The 15,564-nt window shown below is 41.1% G+C and overlaps 1 protein-coding gene across 1 annotated transcript in view; it reads right to left on the reverse strand.

Annotated features, from left to right (window-relative positions):
- USP13 (ubiquitin specific peptidase 13) overlaps positions 1 to 15,564 on the reverse strand; it is a 50,333-nt gene that overhangs the window by 6,495 nt on the left and 28,274 nt on the right. Inside the window, exons 7-18 of the mRNA XM_063167242.1 lie at positions 15,256 to 15,350; positions 13,486 to 13,673; positions 11,956 to 12,027; positions 11,592 to 11,685; positions 8,338 to 8,463; positions 6,270 to 6,423; positions 4,824 to 4,998; positions 4,356 to 4,444; positions 3,874 to 3,996; positions 2,462 to 2,488; positions 1,605 to 1,748; positions 480 to 646 (exon numbers count right to left, since the gene is read on the reverse strand). Coding sequence (XP_063023312.1) covers positions 480 to 646; positions 1,605 to 1,748; positions 2,462 to 2,488; positions 3,874 to 3,996; positions 4,356 to 4,444; positions 4,824 to 4,998; positions 6,270 to 6,423; positions 8,338 to 8,463; positions 11,592 to 11,685; positions 11,956 to 12,027; positions 13,486 to 13,673; positions 15,256 to 15,350 — 1,454 coding nt within the window. The remainder of the gene's footprint in view (positions 1 to 479; positions 647 to 1,604; positions 1,749 to 2,461; positions 2,489 to 3,873; positions 3,997 to 4,355; positions 4,445 to 4,823; positions 4,999 to 6,269; positions 6,424 to 8,337; positions 8,464 to 11,591; positions 11,686 to 11,955; positions 12,028 to 13,485; positions 13,674 to 15,255; positions 15,351 to 15,564) is intronic.

Consider the following 15,564-nt stretch of genomic DNA (forward strand, 5'->3'; position numbering starts at 1 on the left):
CCAAACAATCAAAAGAGCAGCCTTTAATACACTCTAACACCACACTGCCACTCATCAGCCTTTGAAGAGAGTAAGGATCATGTTTACAGCCCTTAAAAATTGTAAGATATTTCTACCTCCCTGGAAAATTGTATTCAGCAAGTACTCTGCAAATGCTTGACATGGAAAAGAAATAGTCCCACAACTAAGACCCACAGCCCCCTGCTCTTATCTTGCAGACACAGTCTCCAGGCACCTAGGTTATTTTCCAACAAGTATGTTTTCCTCACTGCCTTCCACACTTTACCAATACAGTGAAACACGCAAAGCACCTTCACCACTCCAGAAAAGTCAGGAATGCCACACTTTGCCAGGATAGTGGCGGGCTCACCATCCATTAACTGGATATTTGCACATTTCAAAGGCATCTGAGCACCCACAAGCACAAAGCACAGAACATGAAACAAAGCCCCAGTGTTACCAATAACCCATGAACTCACTGTTGCCTTCAGTGCCTGAATTGCCACATTCCTTTGGAATCCCATGGAAATGATGATTGCAACCATCTCTTCAGGAGGCTGGTTATCTAACCCTACAGCTCCTAAAGCAGCTGCCCCACTGGAAGCAACTTCTCCAAATGCAGGTATGACCAATGGCTCAGCAAAGTCTGGAACAAACAAACATTCATCAGTTCCTTCTTCTGTCTCACTTAAGTCAACAACAAACACGAACAAACAACACATAGGACCTCAAAAGCAGTCCTGAAATCAATGTAAGTTCATTTCACCGGCATCTAAATTCAGACTTAGATGTGTGGAAAGCCTTAAAAACAACAAAATGAATGTGCACTTTGCAAAATATCTAGGTGCATGTGCTCATACTGAGCAGACTGGAATACGTCAGCACATTGCAGAAGTGAAACAACTGCAGGAAAGCAGCAAAGATTGGTATGGAAGCAATGATGGCATCAGGATAATAGACAACCCAGTGCACAGATGTAAAATGAACTTATTCAATATCTGAAAATGTCTGCTAAGCCCAAGTGAAACTCATTCCCCATTTACACAAGCAACACAAAAGCTCATGGTGAAGCGTGAACTCAACCAAATCTGGGGTTTCCTGGCAAGGGAGTTCTCAGTGCTGAATCATGAGTCCAAACTTTGCACAGATGAAACACAGGAAGTGGAGAACATCTAGCAGCCCTGTCCATCACCAGACAGCCCAAGTATGGCATGAGTGCTCCAGCCTGAGCTAGAGAAGGCTGATATGGAAGGAAAGCATCCAGACCACAGGATTCTTTGTACTTACACTTGGTCACAGGTCAGCTTCCCCCTTAGCAGCACGGACCTAGCCAAAGGGTGGAAACAGAGCTGGCCCACACCAGTGGTGAGGACAGGACTTCTGGTGTAGCTTAGTTTGTTGTCTTCTTCTAGGCAGAGGACACCACATAATGGTCAAGATCTGCACATCCCAGGAGCAGCTTAGGAAAATTCACTCACACCTCCAGGTTTCCCAGGTGGGGAAGGGGGGGCCGTTGTTTCTCTGTCACACATTATAAAATTTCTACTGACTGCCAAAATCCACAACCAGGAGCTGAGTTTAACTTACAGCCTCCAGTGACTGACCTGGTTCTTCCATGTGTGCAATGATCCAGTTGAAAGCAACTTCAGCACCCAGGTTGCCTGTATAGTACACAGCCTTCCGACACGCCTCCAAAGGAAAGCCCATCTCTGCCAGCTGCATTACTGAAGACTCATCAATATCTAGGGCTGCAAGAAAGGACCTTCTAAAATATAAAAGTCTCATTTCATCCATTGCATGATATTTCTTATTGTTACTCAGGGTCCCATATATTAGAGTACAGACTGCTTGGATTTGGTTTAGTACTTCAATAAACCCACAGCCATCAGACAACAGCCTTGTACAAAGCATTACAGTCATTGTTATGGACTTACTGATAATCTTTTGTCTCAGCAGGGACACAGATCCTCACACAAATCACTAAATATTGATGAATTCCTACAGGATTCTATTTCTTTTAAAACACCTCAGCACTGGATTTTAAGGGGTGAGGAAGTCAGGTGCTGAGCTCAGCTAGAGATGGCAGCCAAAACCAAGCCCCTCTCAAAGGCAGGATCTTGCAGGTTAGAGAAATAACAGCTGCCAGATCTGGCAGCCTCTGGATGACAGGGTCAGACAGCTTTATGTGAGATCAGAGTGCAGAGGGATTGAGTGGTTGTGACCCCCAGGACTGCAAGATCCTCCTGAGGAGCAGCAGGCAGAGGAGCAGCTCATATTCTGGCTATACCAACCCTCAAAGAGAGTCCTGCACGTATGGAATAAACACTGAACAAGCACAGAAATCAGCTTTTATTTGGAAGCATGCAGGGAAAGGCTTCATGCATCTCTGTGAAGAGAGAGAAGCCATCAGCTGAGCGAAAGCAAAACAATTTTTTAAGCAGTAGAAAAATGAGATACGTACACTCCACGAAATGGTTCATCATGTGATCTGAAAATTAACAATGGAAAAAACAGGGAAAAGGCTAAGTAGATCCATATGGGTAAAACAATTCCATATTTTTTAAATCATAGAAATATTTGACCTCATGGAGATAGGGCAGTTTCATCCTTGTTTCCCTGATATTTTTGCCATGAATTAGAGCAGGGATATTTCTGCTCAGTAATTGTTTTCCCTAACTCAGCTCAGAGCAAAGTGTCACTGATACCATAAACCAGTAGGAAATAAAGCTGATGGCTGACTTAAGCAAGAATCTTTTTTAAAAAGTACCATGACCCATGCATTTACACTAAAACTAGGTCAGTCCATTCAGCAAGAGGGTAAGGAGGTACAGGCCTTTGTGAGGAACTTACACAGATAAGGGGTGGAATTAAAACCTTTAGGGATTTGAAGTTTGTCATATCCTTGCTCTGCACACAATTTCAGGTACTAGCTTTCTTTCACATACATACAGCATGTTATTCTGCCACCATTATTATAAATCTCCAAGCAAATGGGGGCACTCATGTCATGAGAGCAGCTGCATTACTGGCTTCATATTAAATACTGAGGCACTCAAACTTCAGTCATCTGGGGAAAGTGCAGCCACCCGGGTCTAAGGTCACACCATAAAAACATGATTTTACTTGCTATAAACCATTTATTCTCCAGGGAAACCCAGGGAATAAAGAAGGAGGATATTTAATATTCTTGTTTCTGAATAAAAGAAACAGTATAAAAGAAAAAGTATTCAAGAAAAAAAAAAAAAAAACAGCACAGCATTTTAATCACTTCTCTTTCTTTCTTCTCCACAAACATTATAATCAGCTGTTTGCCATCTTCTCCTTGAGATAGAGCTTTTTTAATGGTAGCCCATACACATCCAGAGAAGAGGACTGTGCATGCAGGCACAGCTTCTAGGGTCGAACAATTCTTGTATTTTTAAAATGAGTAAAATTTACAGTCTTAGCCTATGCCTGGAAAGCTGTTCTCTTAAGCTGTAGTCCTTTGTGTATTAAGTACTGCTGTGCTGTGCTGGACCTGGGAAGTGCACAGTGACTTTACCAAGGGAGTCATGGGCACGCACTGAAGGGTCTCTGGAGAGAGTCAAGGACAGCAACAGCAATTATCAAACCTTCTAGGGAAAGGTGTCCCTATCCATAGCAAGGGATCTTTAAGATCCCCTCCAATCCAAAAACCTCTGTGATTCTATAATAAGTCCCCAAAACAGGAAAGCTGGAAGACTAGAGTTGTCCAGTAGGGAGCAAAAAGGCTGTGGGGTGTTGTAAGAGTCTTCAATTACAGAAACACAGGGCTGGGTTTTTGTTCATAGCTCAAGAGAATCCCCATGTGCTAGAAGGAAAGGGGAATACAGGGGAGAGTAAGTCAGTAAGTACCTTTTGGGTCATCAGGAATGACAATGGGAGGAGCAATGTCTGGGAGTTCCTCTTCTCCTGGCTGGAGCCCCCTGGCCCGAAGGTGAGTGATATCCAGGAAATCTGGCATGTCAATAGAAACATCTACAAGAGCAGAGAAATGGGCTAAGCTTCTGCAGCCAGCAAAACAACCTTATGGTGCAACCTACCCCTTCAGAGAGGGGACTCTGGTACTCAAGGTACAGGAACAGCCAGGATTCCCCTTCTGAAAAGTGCTCTTTAAGAAATATGGAATGCCAAAGCACAATTTAACTAGCTCAGATTACGTGAAACTGTGTTTTAACTCCACAGACCTGATGGATTGGTTAAATTTATTGTAAAAGGGAAAAAGATTCAATGAGGACCTTCACAGTACAAACTTATTACTTGAGTCAGGTCCTCACTACAGTGTGCACATCTTATTAATTATCTGGGATAGAAAGGTAAATAAAACAAGCACTTACCAAGCTTTTTGGGTATCCAGTCAAGGCCAAAGGTGAATTTCTTTATCTGCACCACTAAGTACTCAGGAAAGGAAGCAAAGCGGGAAGTCCTGGGAAGGACAAGAAACAGAATTCATTGAAATCAGGCAACAGAACCCAAAGCTGCACAGATCCCAGTACCTCATGCACACTGAATGAGCTATTGCTGCTTGACACAAAGGATCCAACCCTACAAGCATTTAAAGTTCAAGTTCTCAACAACCAGACTGAATCACTTCTTGGACTCTGACCATTGAGAACAATTAATTTCCTGCTCAGTTCATCATTACAACTCTTGCAAGGCTGGATCTGCACATCCCACTGAGGAGCCCCAACACTAATGTGATGCCAGAGCTCACTGTGCATTTGTGTGTTTCTCTTTGCACCATGCCCAGGTAGCAAGATAAGCACAGAGCACAGTATTTAACAGGCAGCCAGACACATACTTACTTAACTCCAGCAGATTTTGCTTGAAGGGCACTGCTCCAGAAGTCCTCCACATTGCTGGGTTCAGAAAAGGCCTGCAGACAAGCACTAAATGGGATCTTGGCACGGACCAGCTCTGGCAGAGGTCTCCTTGCAGCTTCTGCTTCTCGCCTCTTCAGTTCATAGGCAATTAATTCATCTGAGAAATACACACAACACTAGAAGCTAATGAACATTGTCATGGTTATGTGCTCCTCATCAGGCTTATTTCTGCAAGTTTTAGAAATGCAAAAACCTACTTAGCAATAATAGTTTTGCATACTTTTAACTAGACATCAAATCTTTTTGTCTGCATTGGGGTCAGGAGCTACACTTACAGCCACATCTCTAAGGTTTCTGTTCATGGTAAAAACACAGAACTGGAAATACCAGGACACAGGCAATGAAAACTTGGCCATGACAGCCAGAATCCTATGTGAACAGTAATGCCACTCACCCACCTTATCAGAGCTCAATCTGAGTTGGAAAGTTATTGCTGTCTATCTGTGTCATCTGACTATTTAGACAGGCCAGGATTATGTATGATCTAGAAAATATCTTGACACTGGTAAGCTGAGCAGTGCCATATGGTAAATTCACAAACTAATCTGTCTCCTGAGTCATTACCTGGAAATAACATGTTCTTTTATAAGTGACAGAGTCATCACTGAAACTGATGAACAAAGAATGAAAAGTTCTCCTAAACTTCTTGTCCAGTGCAAGGAGTTGTAGGCTAGGTAAAAGTAGGTAGAATTCTCTGCCTTGTGGTATTTCATAGGATCTCATCAAACAATCAATGTAGAACCTTATGGTTTAAAATACTTTAAATGTTCAGATTATGTAGGAAATCAGAGGCACATCTCCCTTCATGTTCCTGTGATGCCCTCTTCACTTCTACCTCAAGCATGCATTTATTATGTTATTCTGCAAGGCTCTTCACCACTGACTGCAGATGCAACCACACCTTGTCAGTGCCTTCCTCCTGCTCCCAAGTGTTCAAGCCTCCTTGGCAATTTTCTCCTTTAAAAACAAGGGTGCTTTTCACAGGCATGAGAAAAACACTCCTGCTTATTAAATAAACACCCAACACTTCATGGTCCTTGCCTCCTCCCCTAAAGTCCAGAACATCCAAATGTTATTTTAGATTTATAGATGACAAGCTACCTTATACTCTTATTCTCTATTACCACAATAGATTTTTCTGTTGCTAAAGAACAGAAAGCAGATTTGGGGCTTTGGTTTTGGTTGTTCTTTGTGAGTGTGTGTTTTTAAAAGATATCAATTAGCTGGTATGTTCAGCTCATTTTTATAATGAAGACGCTTTCACAAACTGTTTCACTGTCCAGGACGAAGGAGATTCAGCGCTGGTGGGGTCTCTCTGGGCACAAAGTGGCACATGCCTGGGTCGAGCAGAGCAGTTTGCCCCGTTACCTTTGTTGGTGGCTGCCTCCATGGCCACGGGGAGCTGCATGATGTAGTCCACCCTGTGGGTGTAGCGCACCTTGCGGGACTGGCAGCACTGCGTGCGCTCCTCCACCAGGAACCGGAACACATCGCTGGGGTTCTCCGAGCCCACGGGGTTCCTCTGAAAGGAACAGCACACCAGGTCACTCCTGCGCCTCTTGGAACCCTGGCTGCTGAGGATTTCAGACTGGCTGTGCTGACAGACACTGACCCCCAAGGGAACACTGCATTTGACCTGAAGCCGTAGAGGAAACTTCCAAAATTGCATGATAGGACTGAGATTATGAGTGTGGAGTTTGGATAGAAGTGTGCAATACCACATGGTAGAAAACATAGATTTTAAGGTTTTAGAATGTAGTAATATATATAAAGCAAAATGAAAGTTTTAAAGCAGAAGCCAGTCCTTTGTCTTTAACTTCTTCTTCATCTTCTTCTCCATAGGTTTAAGTAAGGTTTTAATTAGATTAAAAAGTCCGCATTGTGGAGCATGAGTAGTTAGTTATAAAAGAAAGTATGTTAGTAATAAGTTTAAAAGCTTATAACTTTAGTAAGTTATAAGCTTAAAAGTAAAAGTAATTTAGGTGTCATTTCTTAATTAGACAACTTATCCTTAAAAAGCCTTGTAGAGAAAAAGATACATCTTCACTTTTGCCTTAGAAGGAAGTACTGTAAAGCTCACAACTTGAAAGACTATAAGTAAGAACTAATAAACATCTGAGTCCAAACAAGAAATACCATCTCATGATTTAATCTCAATCTTAGCAGGGAAAGGAAGCAAAATAATCCACATGTGGTGATCACGAAAATGATCAGAAAATCCAATCTGCTGGTTGTTTTAAGGCAAGCACAAAGACACTGATCGGGCAGCTCAGCTCACACTGGACTGTGTGCAGAGCTCTGCCTCCTACAGAGAAAACCACCAAAATCCACAAGTTCTGCACTCAGAGCAGCATCTTTCTACACACAGAACCTGCAGGGTTTGTTCCTGAGAACATATAAGAACCTGACTGAGTCAAGGTGAGCAGAAGGTAGGAAGGTGGCAAGTTACAGTAAAGACAGAAAGCTCAGATAAATAACATGGAGCATCCTCTCAGCAAACAGAGTTGCTCCTACCACTCTGAATATGCACTGAAACAGAACAAGCAACTTGTAGTTCATTATCCAGATGGGAATGTCATGCAAATAATATACCTCCTCTTTGTTGTTCATGTTAATGCCTGTTATCAGGCAAGAAACAGAAAAGTCTCTTCTAACCACCCTATAATCAGTACATGCATTTAGGGATGTGGAACATTATGCATACAAATGTGAGTAACTTCATCTAGAGACTGAACCCATGAATAAATAGCCTTGATTCTTGGGGAAAATGGGAAACGAGGGAGGAAGGGTAGACAAGAAATGCTTTACATCAAAACTGCATGTATCTGTAAATTCCTTTTCAGAAAGACAGCATTAAAATTCGCAGTATGATTCCTTTACACACAGCACTGAGCTGGAGCTTGGTGGAACTAAAGCTTTATACAGAAATATTCCACTGACAAACACCCACTCTGCTTTCAGCAGGGGAATCCTTCCTCCCATGATTCAGTAACATACAGCTGGGACTTGTAAAACAGCTGGACAGGGTAATTAATTTGCTCCCAACAATTATAAGAACTTGGAACAATAACAATAATAATCATAATACCCAATTCATTGATATTCTCTGGCACACTTCAATATGATAAACAGGAACAGCAATTTAAAAGGTCACACATGTTTATGAATTTTATAGCCTGTACATTGAAGCTTGACCTCTTTATATTTGTTAGCAGCACCACTGGCCCTGCTCATGGTCCTGTAAGAGTCTGAAGCAAAGAAGAGGAAGAATTAAGAAAGCAAATGTTTCTAAAACAAAATATATTGTAATTAGTCCCACCTTCTACATATCTACGGCTAAAAGTAATATAACTAAAATATGAGCTACTCATGTAACAGTTTTGGCTTCATTGTCTAATATAACCAGAAAAAGAAGCAGCAATTCAGGTTTTCTCACCTCTACTAGATTTATCAGATGTAGGAAAAATTCCTGTGCATCTTGTTGTCTATTAGAGGAAAATTCTGGGTGGCCTTTACTTATAAAAGCCTTGAACATTCGAGGAGATATTCCATTGTGCTGAGGCTAAATGAAAGAGAGAAAAACCATTTAAAAAGGGATTTTTATTCAATCATGAACCAAATATCTCAAAGTTACTCCACTAAATCTATCTATGGCCCATTTCTGGCACTGGAGGAATGATAGCTTACATTTCACCTATTTTTCCATTTTAATAAAAATGGGAAGGGTCCTGAAACAAGATTTGAGGGGGTTTTAGAATATGTTTTATGGCTTAGTTCCTGCAGAACTCACTCTACCTGTCCTTTGGCAATTGGCATTTTAAAGAGATTACTGGAGGTTTTTAAAGGTTAGTAATTTTCAGAAAGGCTGAAAGCCTACATTGTTATATAACATTTGATATTGCTTTCAGAACCCAGTGCCAGAGCATTGAAGCACTTTGGTGTATCAGCTGGCAGCTTTCCTCAGGACAAAACCTTCCAGAGAGCTGTGCAGAACCAAGCAGAGAACATCTAATGTGTGCAGCATGCATTCCCAGGGGAGTTTTTAAGAGCAGACATGAATTTGCAATTTGCAGGTGATGGTCATGTTGAAAAACCATAACTTACTGCCTTTGGCCATTCAGTTACATCTGAGCAAACTGCCCTAAATTAGAAAATCTCTGGCTTCCAAGACAGTCCTGGTTTTGACTTTCTAATCCTTTATACCACTTTAAGAACCTCTCCAACCATTCCAGATCCTCAAGACAACACTAGCTATTATGCTTGTCAAATAACATTTTTGAACGGGTCAGAATCTATTACTGAGATTTGCCCTCAGCTTCCATGAAACCAAATAATTTTCTGCACAATCCAAGCACAAGTATAACCTTTAGGAGCTCTCAGAGGCTGTTAAAAACTCAGCCAATTTCATTCCTTACTACACTTGCACTGTCATATGAATATAAAAATAGAAAAAGCAGCATGAAATGGAGGCCATATAAGATACACAGTGGAAGAGTAAACTATTTTTCTTTGTTTTACCAGGGTACAGTATTCTTAAACCCACTGAAATCAGAAGCAGATTCTCATTTTTAAATGCTTTTTTCAATTCTTGGCAGTAGACCACCAACCACATCAGGCTAAGATGATCCCTACAGGCTCCCATCAAGAGACAGAGTCTCTGTATTGCTTGGACAGAGAGATGCTCTGGGGATTTCTGCATCCTGGGTTATGCACTGCTTCAGTGTCCTCAACTGCCTTTCATCCAAACTGGGACTGGGGAGATAAGTGCATAAAGCAGCTCACATTGCAACTTCTTCCTGTGCCAGAAGCAGGAATGTGGCACACTGCTGCACAATGCTGTTTAATGCACTCAGTTTGGAACCAAGCCTTGTTTCCACCTGTACACTTTGTACTCAGCCCCTCGAGCAGCAAGAAGAGGAGCATGCCATGAGTGACAGTCTGCAAAAAAAAAGGATTGAATCTTGCAATCTCACCTCAAGGACAATAAAAGGAGGGGGGAAAAAAATCTAACCTCAGAAGAAATGTTAAAGCTCAAAGCAGAAAATCAAGCCCTGGATGATGACCCTTTAGAGTCTAAAGTGGGTCCAAGGAAAATGCTGCCATTTCCAGGCTAAACTTCTGTGGTGAAAAATTTCAACTCCACAGCACCACGAATATTTACTGAATACCTGGCATGCTTTCCCCATCAAGAGTTGCAAAACAGTTTAGCTAAATATAGATTGTGCTGGACCACTGCAGATCTCATATGAATGCTTTTACAGGCAACAACTCCCCAAAACTTTGGATGAATTCCAAAGGCTCAGAAAGACTGAGAACTTCTTTGAATGTAGAAGGGGAAAAAAAATAAAGGAATAAAAGTTAAATGAATAATTGATATTACAGACACAAAGCAGAAGCACTTCAAAACATTTAAGGCCTAAAATGCTAAGCAAACAAAAGGGGAAAAAAGCATCCTCAACCTGCAAAAACATAGATTTGGATTCCAAGAGTGAAGGAATAGAGAAAATATCTAAATCTGTCTTTTTTCTGTAAATAAATCATCAATACAACAAGCAAAAATAGCTGTAAAAGCTGTTTCAAATCCTAATATATGCTCTGAATTGCTTGATAAGGATGCTTCATGCATGTAACTTCAGCTTCATTAAACTGAACTAATGAACACAAGTACTGTTAAATGTCAGTAGAAGCCTACTGCAACCTGACAGAGTTTCATCCCATCTGTCATTAAAGAGTTCTCAATATCTCATCTAATAGTGGCTGCTGAGCTAAACAAGGAGATGCAGCTTTATTCCAAGGGTTCAGATCCCTGAACTTCCAGCACATTATTTTCCAGTCACATCCTGAATGTGTTTAGGAAAGCAGGTCAGCGAGTACACATAACTCAATGTATGGAGTTTGCTGAAATCTGTCCCACTATTCCTTTGCCCCAGTGTTGATTAGCCTTGAACTTTATTTAATGGGAACAAGCAGGATTTGCTTGTTCCAAAACATTGAATTGCCACTGTACAAAGCAATTACTTGGGAGACACATGACTGCCAGGTCATGCAAACTACTCTGTACCAGATGCTCTGTCTGTCCAAAATCTTATTGGCATTCTGATTTCAGGAGAAATTCCTATGTTAATAATTGATAGATGAAAGTAGAGGAAAATATCTGTTTCTTTGGCAACCACCACCATCCCTCAGTGGCAGAAGCATGCATTACTCTTGTGGCTCTGCATGGCTCCTCCACCTCCAAAGTCCTCAGCACCACCTAACCTTGCATTACCTTCTCCTGAAATCAAGTGGAGTATTGTCAGACACTCCCTGGAAACAATTCTTCAGCTATTTATACTTTCAGTAATTTAAAGAGGGTTTAGAAGTTTGCTTCCAGGACTCTCTGCACAACATTGTTTTTGTTGTTGTTGTTCCTCAGAGAAGATAAACATTGGTTGCAAGTTGTGTGAACATTTGCACTCATCACTGGAGCAGCAGAGCACTTTATCAGCAGAACCAGTGCTTGCTTTGATGCACTGCACAAATAGTGCCTGACTAATTTATCCCTGACTTAGTAATCTTCACATTCCACCTTGCTAAGCATCCCATCCATGCTGGACCCACACGTGTTCCCCAAAGCCCAGCACCTGTTCCCTTTGCTCAGGATATCACTTTTACCTAGTTACCAGTGGCTGTACAAACTCAGGCAAATACCTTGTGTTCTTCTTTCATCACCTGCTCAATGAGCTCAGATTTCATGGGTGGCTTAGAGTACTGGCCTGAAAGGAGGCCGTGTCCCAGTTTAGCCCTGTAAGGAAGAAAGTGGAGGGGTGGAAACAAATATGTGAGAAAAACAGCAAATACTTACTTCAAGCAAAAAAAAAAAAAAATGAAGCTTACTGCTTTTGACTCCTTGATGAACCATCATTACCATCATTGCAACTAAGTGGTCAAATCTCAATCTCCCTGTGCCATATCTCCCTTCTGAGCTCATGAAAAGGTGTTCTTTTGCTCTGCCATTAAATCATTTAGATTCTATTTAACCTGACCAAGTAAGTAACTGAGAAATGTCACTTACATCTGAGTATTGAAATCTTGTGTTGGATCAAGAGGGGAGTAGTCAAATATTCGTGGAAGGTTTCCCACATACCTGGGCAGCAAGAACAAAGCAGAAACAGTCAAATACTGCAGCTTAATGATTCAATCTATCCTCAATTAGTGCTTCTGTCATGCAAAAATAATAGTAAAGAAATAAGGAAATGGACATTGAGGCTTTACTTGGAAGCTTCTAGAATATTGCTATGTTGTTCATCTGGAATTTACATTCTATTCCTTAATCTTGCAAAAGCTGCAGGATGGTGTAGGTCAAAACCACAGAGCTAAGAACCAGTGTACTTTTTACTCCCAACCAATATAACCAAGTAAATTCAGGTTTGTATTAGGACAAGAATATGTAAAAAGTACATTTCTATTGAGTTTCACAATTCTGATAACACTGAGGGAAACACTGCTCTAGTCAGCCTGTTGGAAAGTGAAGCACTCAGCAGCACTCTCTGAGCATGTCTGCCCGTGAGCACAGGAAAAAACAGGCTGGGTAGGTATGGCCATGGTGCTGGTTCCTCTCTCATCAAAGATCTCCACTATTTTGATGACAGTAAGTCCTCCAGGTAACTCCCGGGACCATGCTGTGGAAAATTATCTTCCCTAATAAAGTCCATTTTGATATTTTTCAATAGTGGAGGTAGAAGAGCTGGCACTTAATGAACCCGTAGACTGTACTCCATATGGCTAACAAAGAAAATAAACACAAGTTTTCTCCCTCTTCTTCTCCACAAGGCAATTTCTAACATGAAAACCTGGGAGGTTTTCCAAAATCTAAAAGCTTCACTTCCAGCACATACACTAGTGCTGCTTTGGAAGGAAAGGGGACTCTGAATTTTATTTCAAACCATGAACTGTCCTTTATAAAAAGGCTTCTCTCCTTGGAATGACATGTTCAGCTTTGACCAGTCGGGAGTATTTCATATTTTTCTGTTGTGCTTTTGTCCTTTTACTCTCTTTATTATTCAGTGGAGGAATACATTTATACAATTCTTGCCACTATTTTTTTTAAATTTTAATTAAAATGTGCCTCTGATAGCTTCCCCCCTTAGCCAGACCTGCATGCAACATGTGCAGTGTTTTTCACTAGCATGGATCACTATCAACATGTCTGTGCCAGTTTTTGGCACAAATCACACAGAATGACTCCTGGCATGGGCCAGTACAAAACCCTTAATGTGATACTGTCGATGTCCAGGTAAGCAGAGGTATGTGCATCTGTAGATAAAAAGTAGAGACTTAGACATCAAATATCTGAGGTGGAAAATGATTTCCCATCACTGAAGTTGAGACAGTTTGTTTTTATTTTGAAGGCAGATTGGGTTTTGTGTTCCAGCCTTTCCCAGAACAGACCAAAACAACCACTAAATCCTTCAAGCAGTCACTGGACTGACTGAAAGAGACCCGTTTGCAGGCAAGACAAAAATTAAACCACCACTTTTCTTAGAAAAACAACGAATTGATGAATGCAGCAGCTAGTGACAAGAGGTACTTTGGAGCTACTTACGCTCGCTGGAACTCTGGGATGCTGAAAATGGCTTGCATGACAGCATTGAGGTAGCAGCTATTCCCCAGGTTCTTCATGCCAGTGTATCCTGGGCCATACATGGGCTTGAGTTTCACACCAGCTTCCTGAATCACTTCCCATTCTGAGACTCTTGGCTTTATGTCATTATCTCTTAGCCCGTTGTCTGTCTGAAAGCAAAAAGATTTTCATCTTAGTCTCTCCTGCCATAAATATGCTGCTGCCAACTTTGTGAGCTATACTCCAAGAAATGAAGAGCCAAATCAATGGGCAAGGGGAGGCAAATCCTGCATGTAGGGGAAGATGAGGGTCAGACAGCCAGCAGTTTGTTCCTCCAATACACCTTTGCTCTTTAGCACAGCCACTGGCACTGAGTGCTCCCAGTCGTGACCCCAGTCCCAGCTGGGAGCTTCACTTCTCTCAGGCTGTGACCTCAGCCTCAGCATCAAACACTGCATCTTTTCAGGTTTCCTATTCCATTTGTAATGGTCAGGAATAGCTGCTGCTGTAGAAGCTGCTGGTAACAAACAAACCACATGAAAAGCAGCAGATCCAAGAACTCTTCCCTTCTTTCAAATGGTAAAAGCCAATAATTTGTGACACTGAAGTTTCTCCCCTTTACACTCAGCCTTCAGCCTGTAGGTGCAGGTCACCACAGTGTCATTTACTGCTGGCTCTGCTCTGTCACTTCTCAAAGAATTGGACAGACCAAAGACCAGAGGTGAAACCTTTGCAACAGCTAAGACTAGGTTTGAAGGCTCCTGAGTAAAACAGTCTTTCCAGAATGATTTGGATAAAAGAAACTTTTTATCCATGATCCTGGCAAGGACATTAGTATACCAAAATCATTATTAGTATCATGAAGACTTTAGAAAACACAGTTTAACTCTTCTCTATAATTTAAATTAATATAATTTTCTCACCACTTGGACAATGAAATACACTTAACCAGTAGCAGGATTTTTCCTTTTTAACATGTTCATGTTTTCCAGGTAATGATACTAGGTTATATGCTTGGGTTAAAAAAATAAACAAACCAAACCAAACAAAAAACCAACACAACCACAAAAACCACACCTGCCTTTATAAGCATATCCTATTCTGATTTCCTACACCATTTAAAGAGAACTGGAATCAACATCCACTAAAACACAAATTATTAAAAGCACTTCTTTACTAATACAGATACACACAGAGAATCCTTTCTTCCCCAGTCCCTTTGTAGCATGTCACACCTTTGACCATGCTGTTTTCTAGACCTGAGAGAATGTATTCTTCTCATTTTCTAAGGTATTTATTGACAAAACCTACACTGAAATTTACATAAATAACTTTCAGCCACTTTTTAACTTATCCATTGCTTAGCTTATTTTTGCTTATGAATTGTATCTGTTTACACATTCAGTAGGCTTTCCTTCACTCACTGTAATTAAATGTTCCAGCCATTCTTCTCTAATTGAATGAGATTTTTCATCTTGAAGACAAATGGTACGCCACACAGGAAAAGTGAAAAATGTAAACTAAAGACCACAAGGTACCTCTTTCAGAAGGCAGTTTCTGGATTTGAGAGCAATGATTTACTCAGAACTCTGACAGTAACCCCCAAATTAGCTGGCTGAACTTTACAAAACTGAATACTGTTGTAACAGTCTGAAGGAATCACAAACTACAGGTGTCATTCTTCTGTTTCTCTCCCACCTCCAAGCGAACAAAGAAGTGAACAACGAGCTAAACAAAAGATGGATTTCCTACCACTTGCATCTGCAGCATATCAATTCCAAAGTGCGCCAAGTGTTTTGCTATATGTGGATCTAAAACCGGCTCCTCTTCATCAAAGGAGTACACATCTGCAAAAGCAGAGAGAAACCAGTGAGCCCCAGTATCCAATGTGATCCCTTCTCCTTGTTTACCAACACTGCATTCTCAGCACAGGGCTGCCCATAAAAAATACCTTGTTCATATTCCTTGTTCATATTGCATACATACAATGCCTTGTTCATATTCTCCAAGTTTGGTTCTGGCCAGCAGAGAAGTGCACAGACAAACACACAGCTTAGTAAA

Source organism: Melospiza melodia, chromosome 12, assembly GCF_035770615.1.
Source record: "Melospiza melodia melodia isolate bMelMel2 chromosome 12, bMelMel2.pri, whole genome shotgun sequence".
Classification (NCBI taxonomy): Eukaryota; Metazoa; Chordata; class Aves; order Passeriformes; family Passerellidae; genus Melospiza; species Melospiza melodia.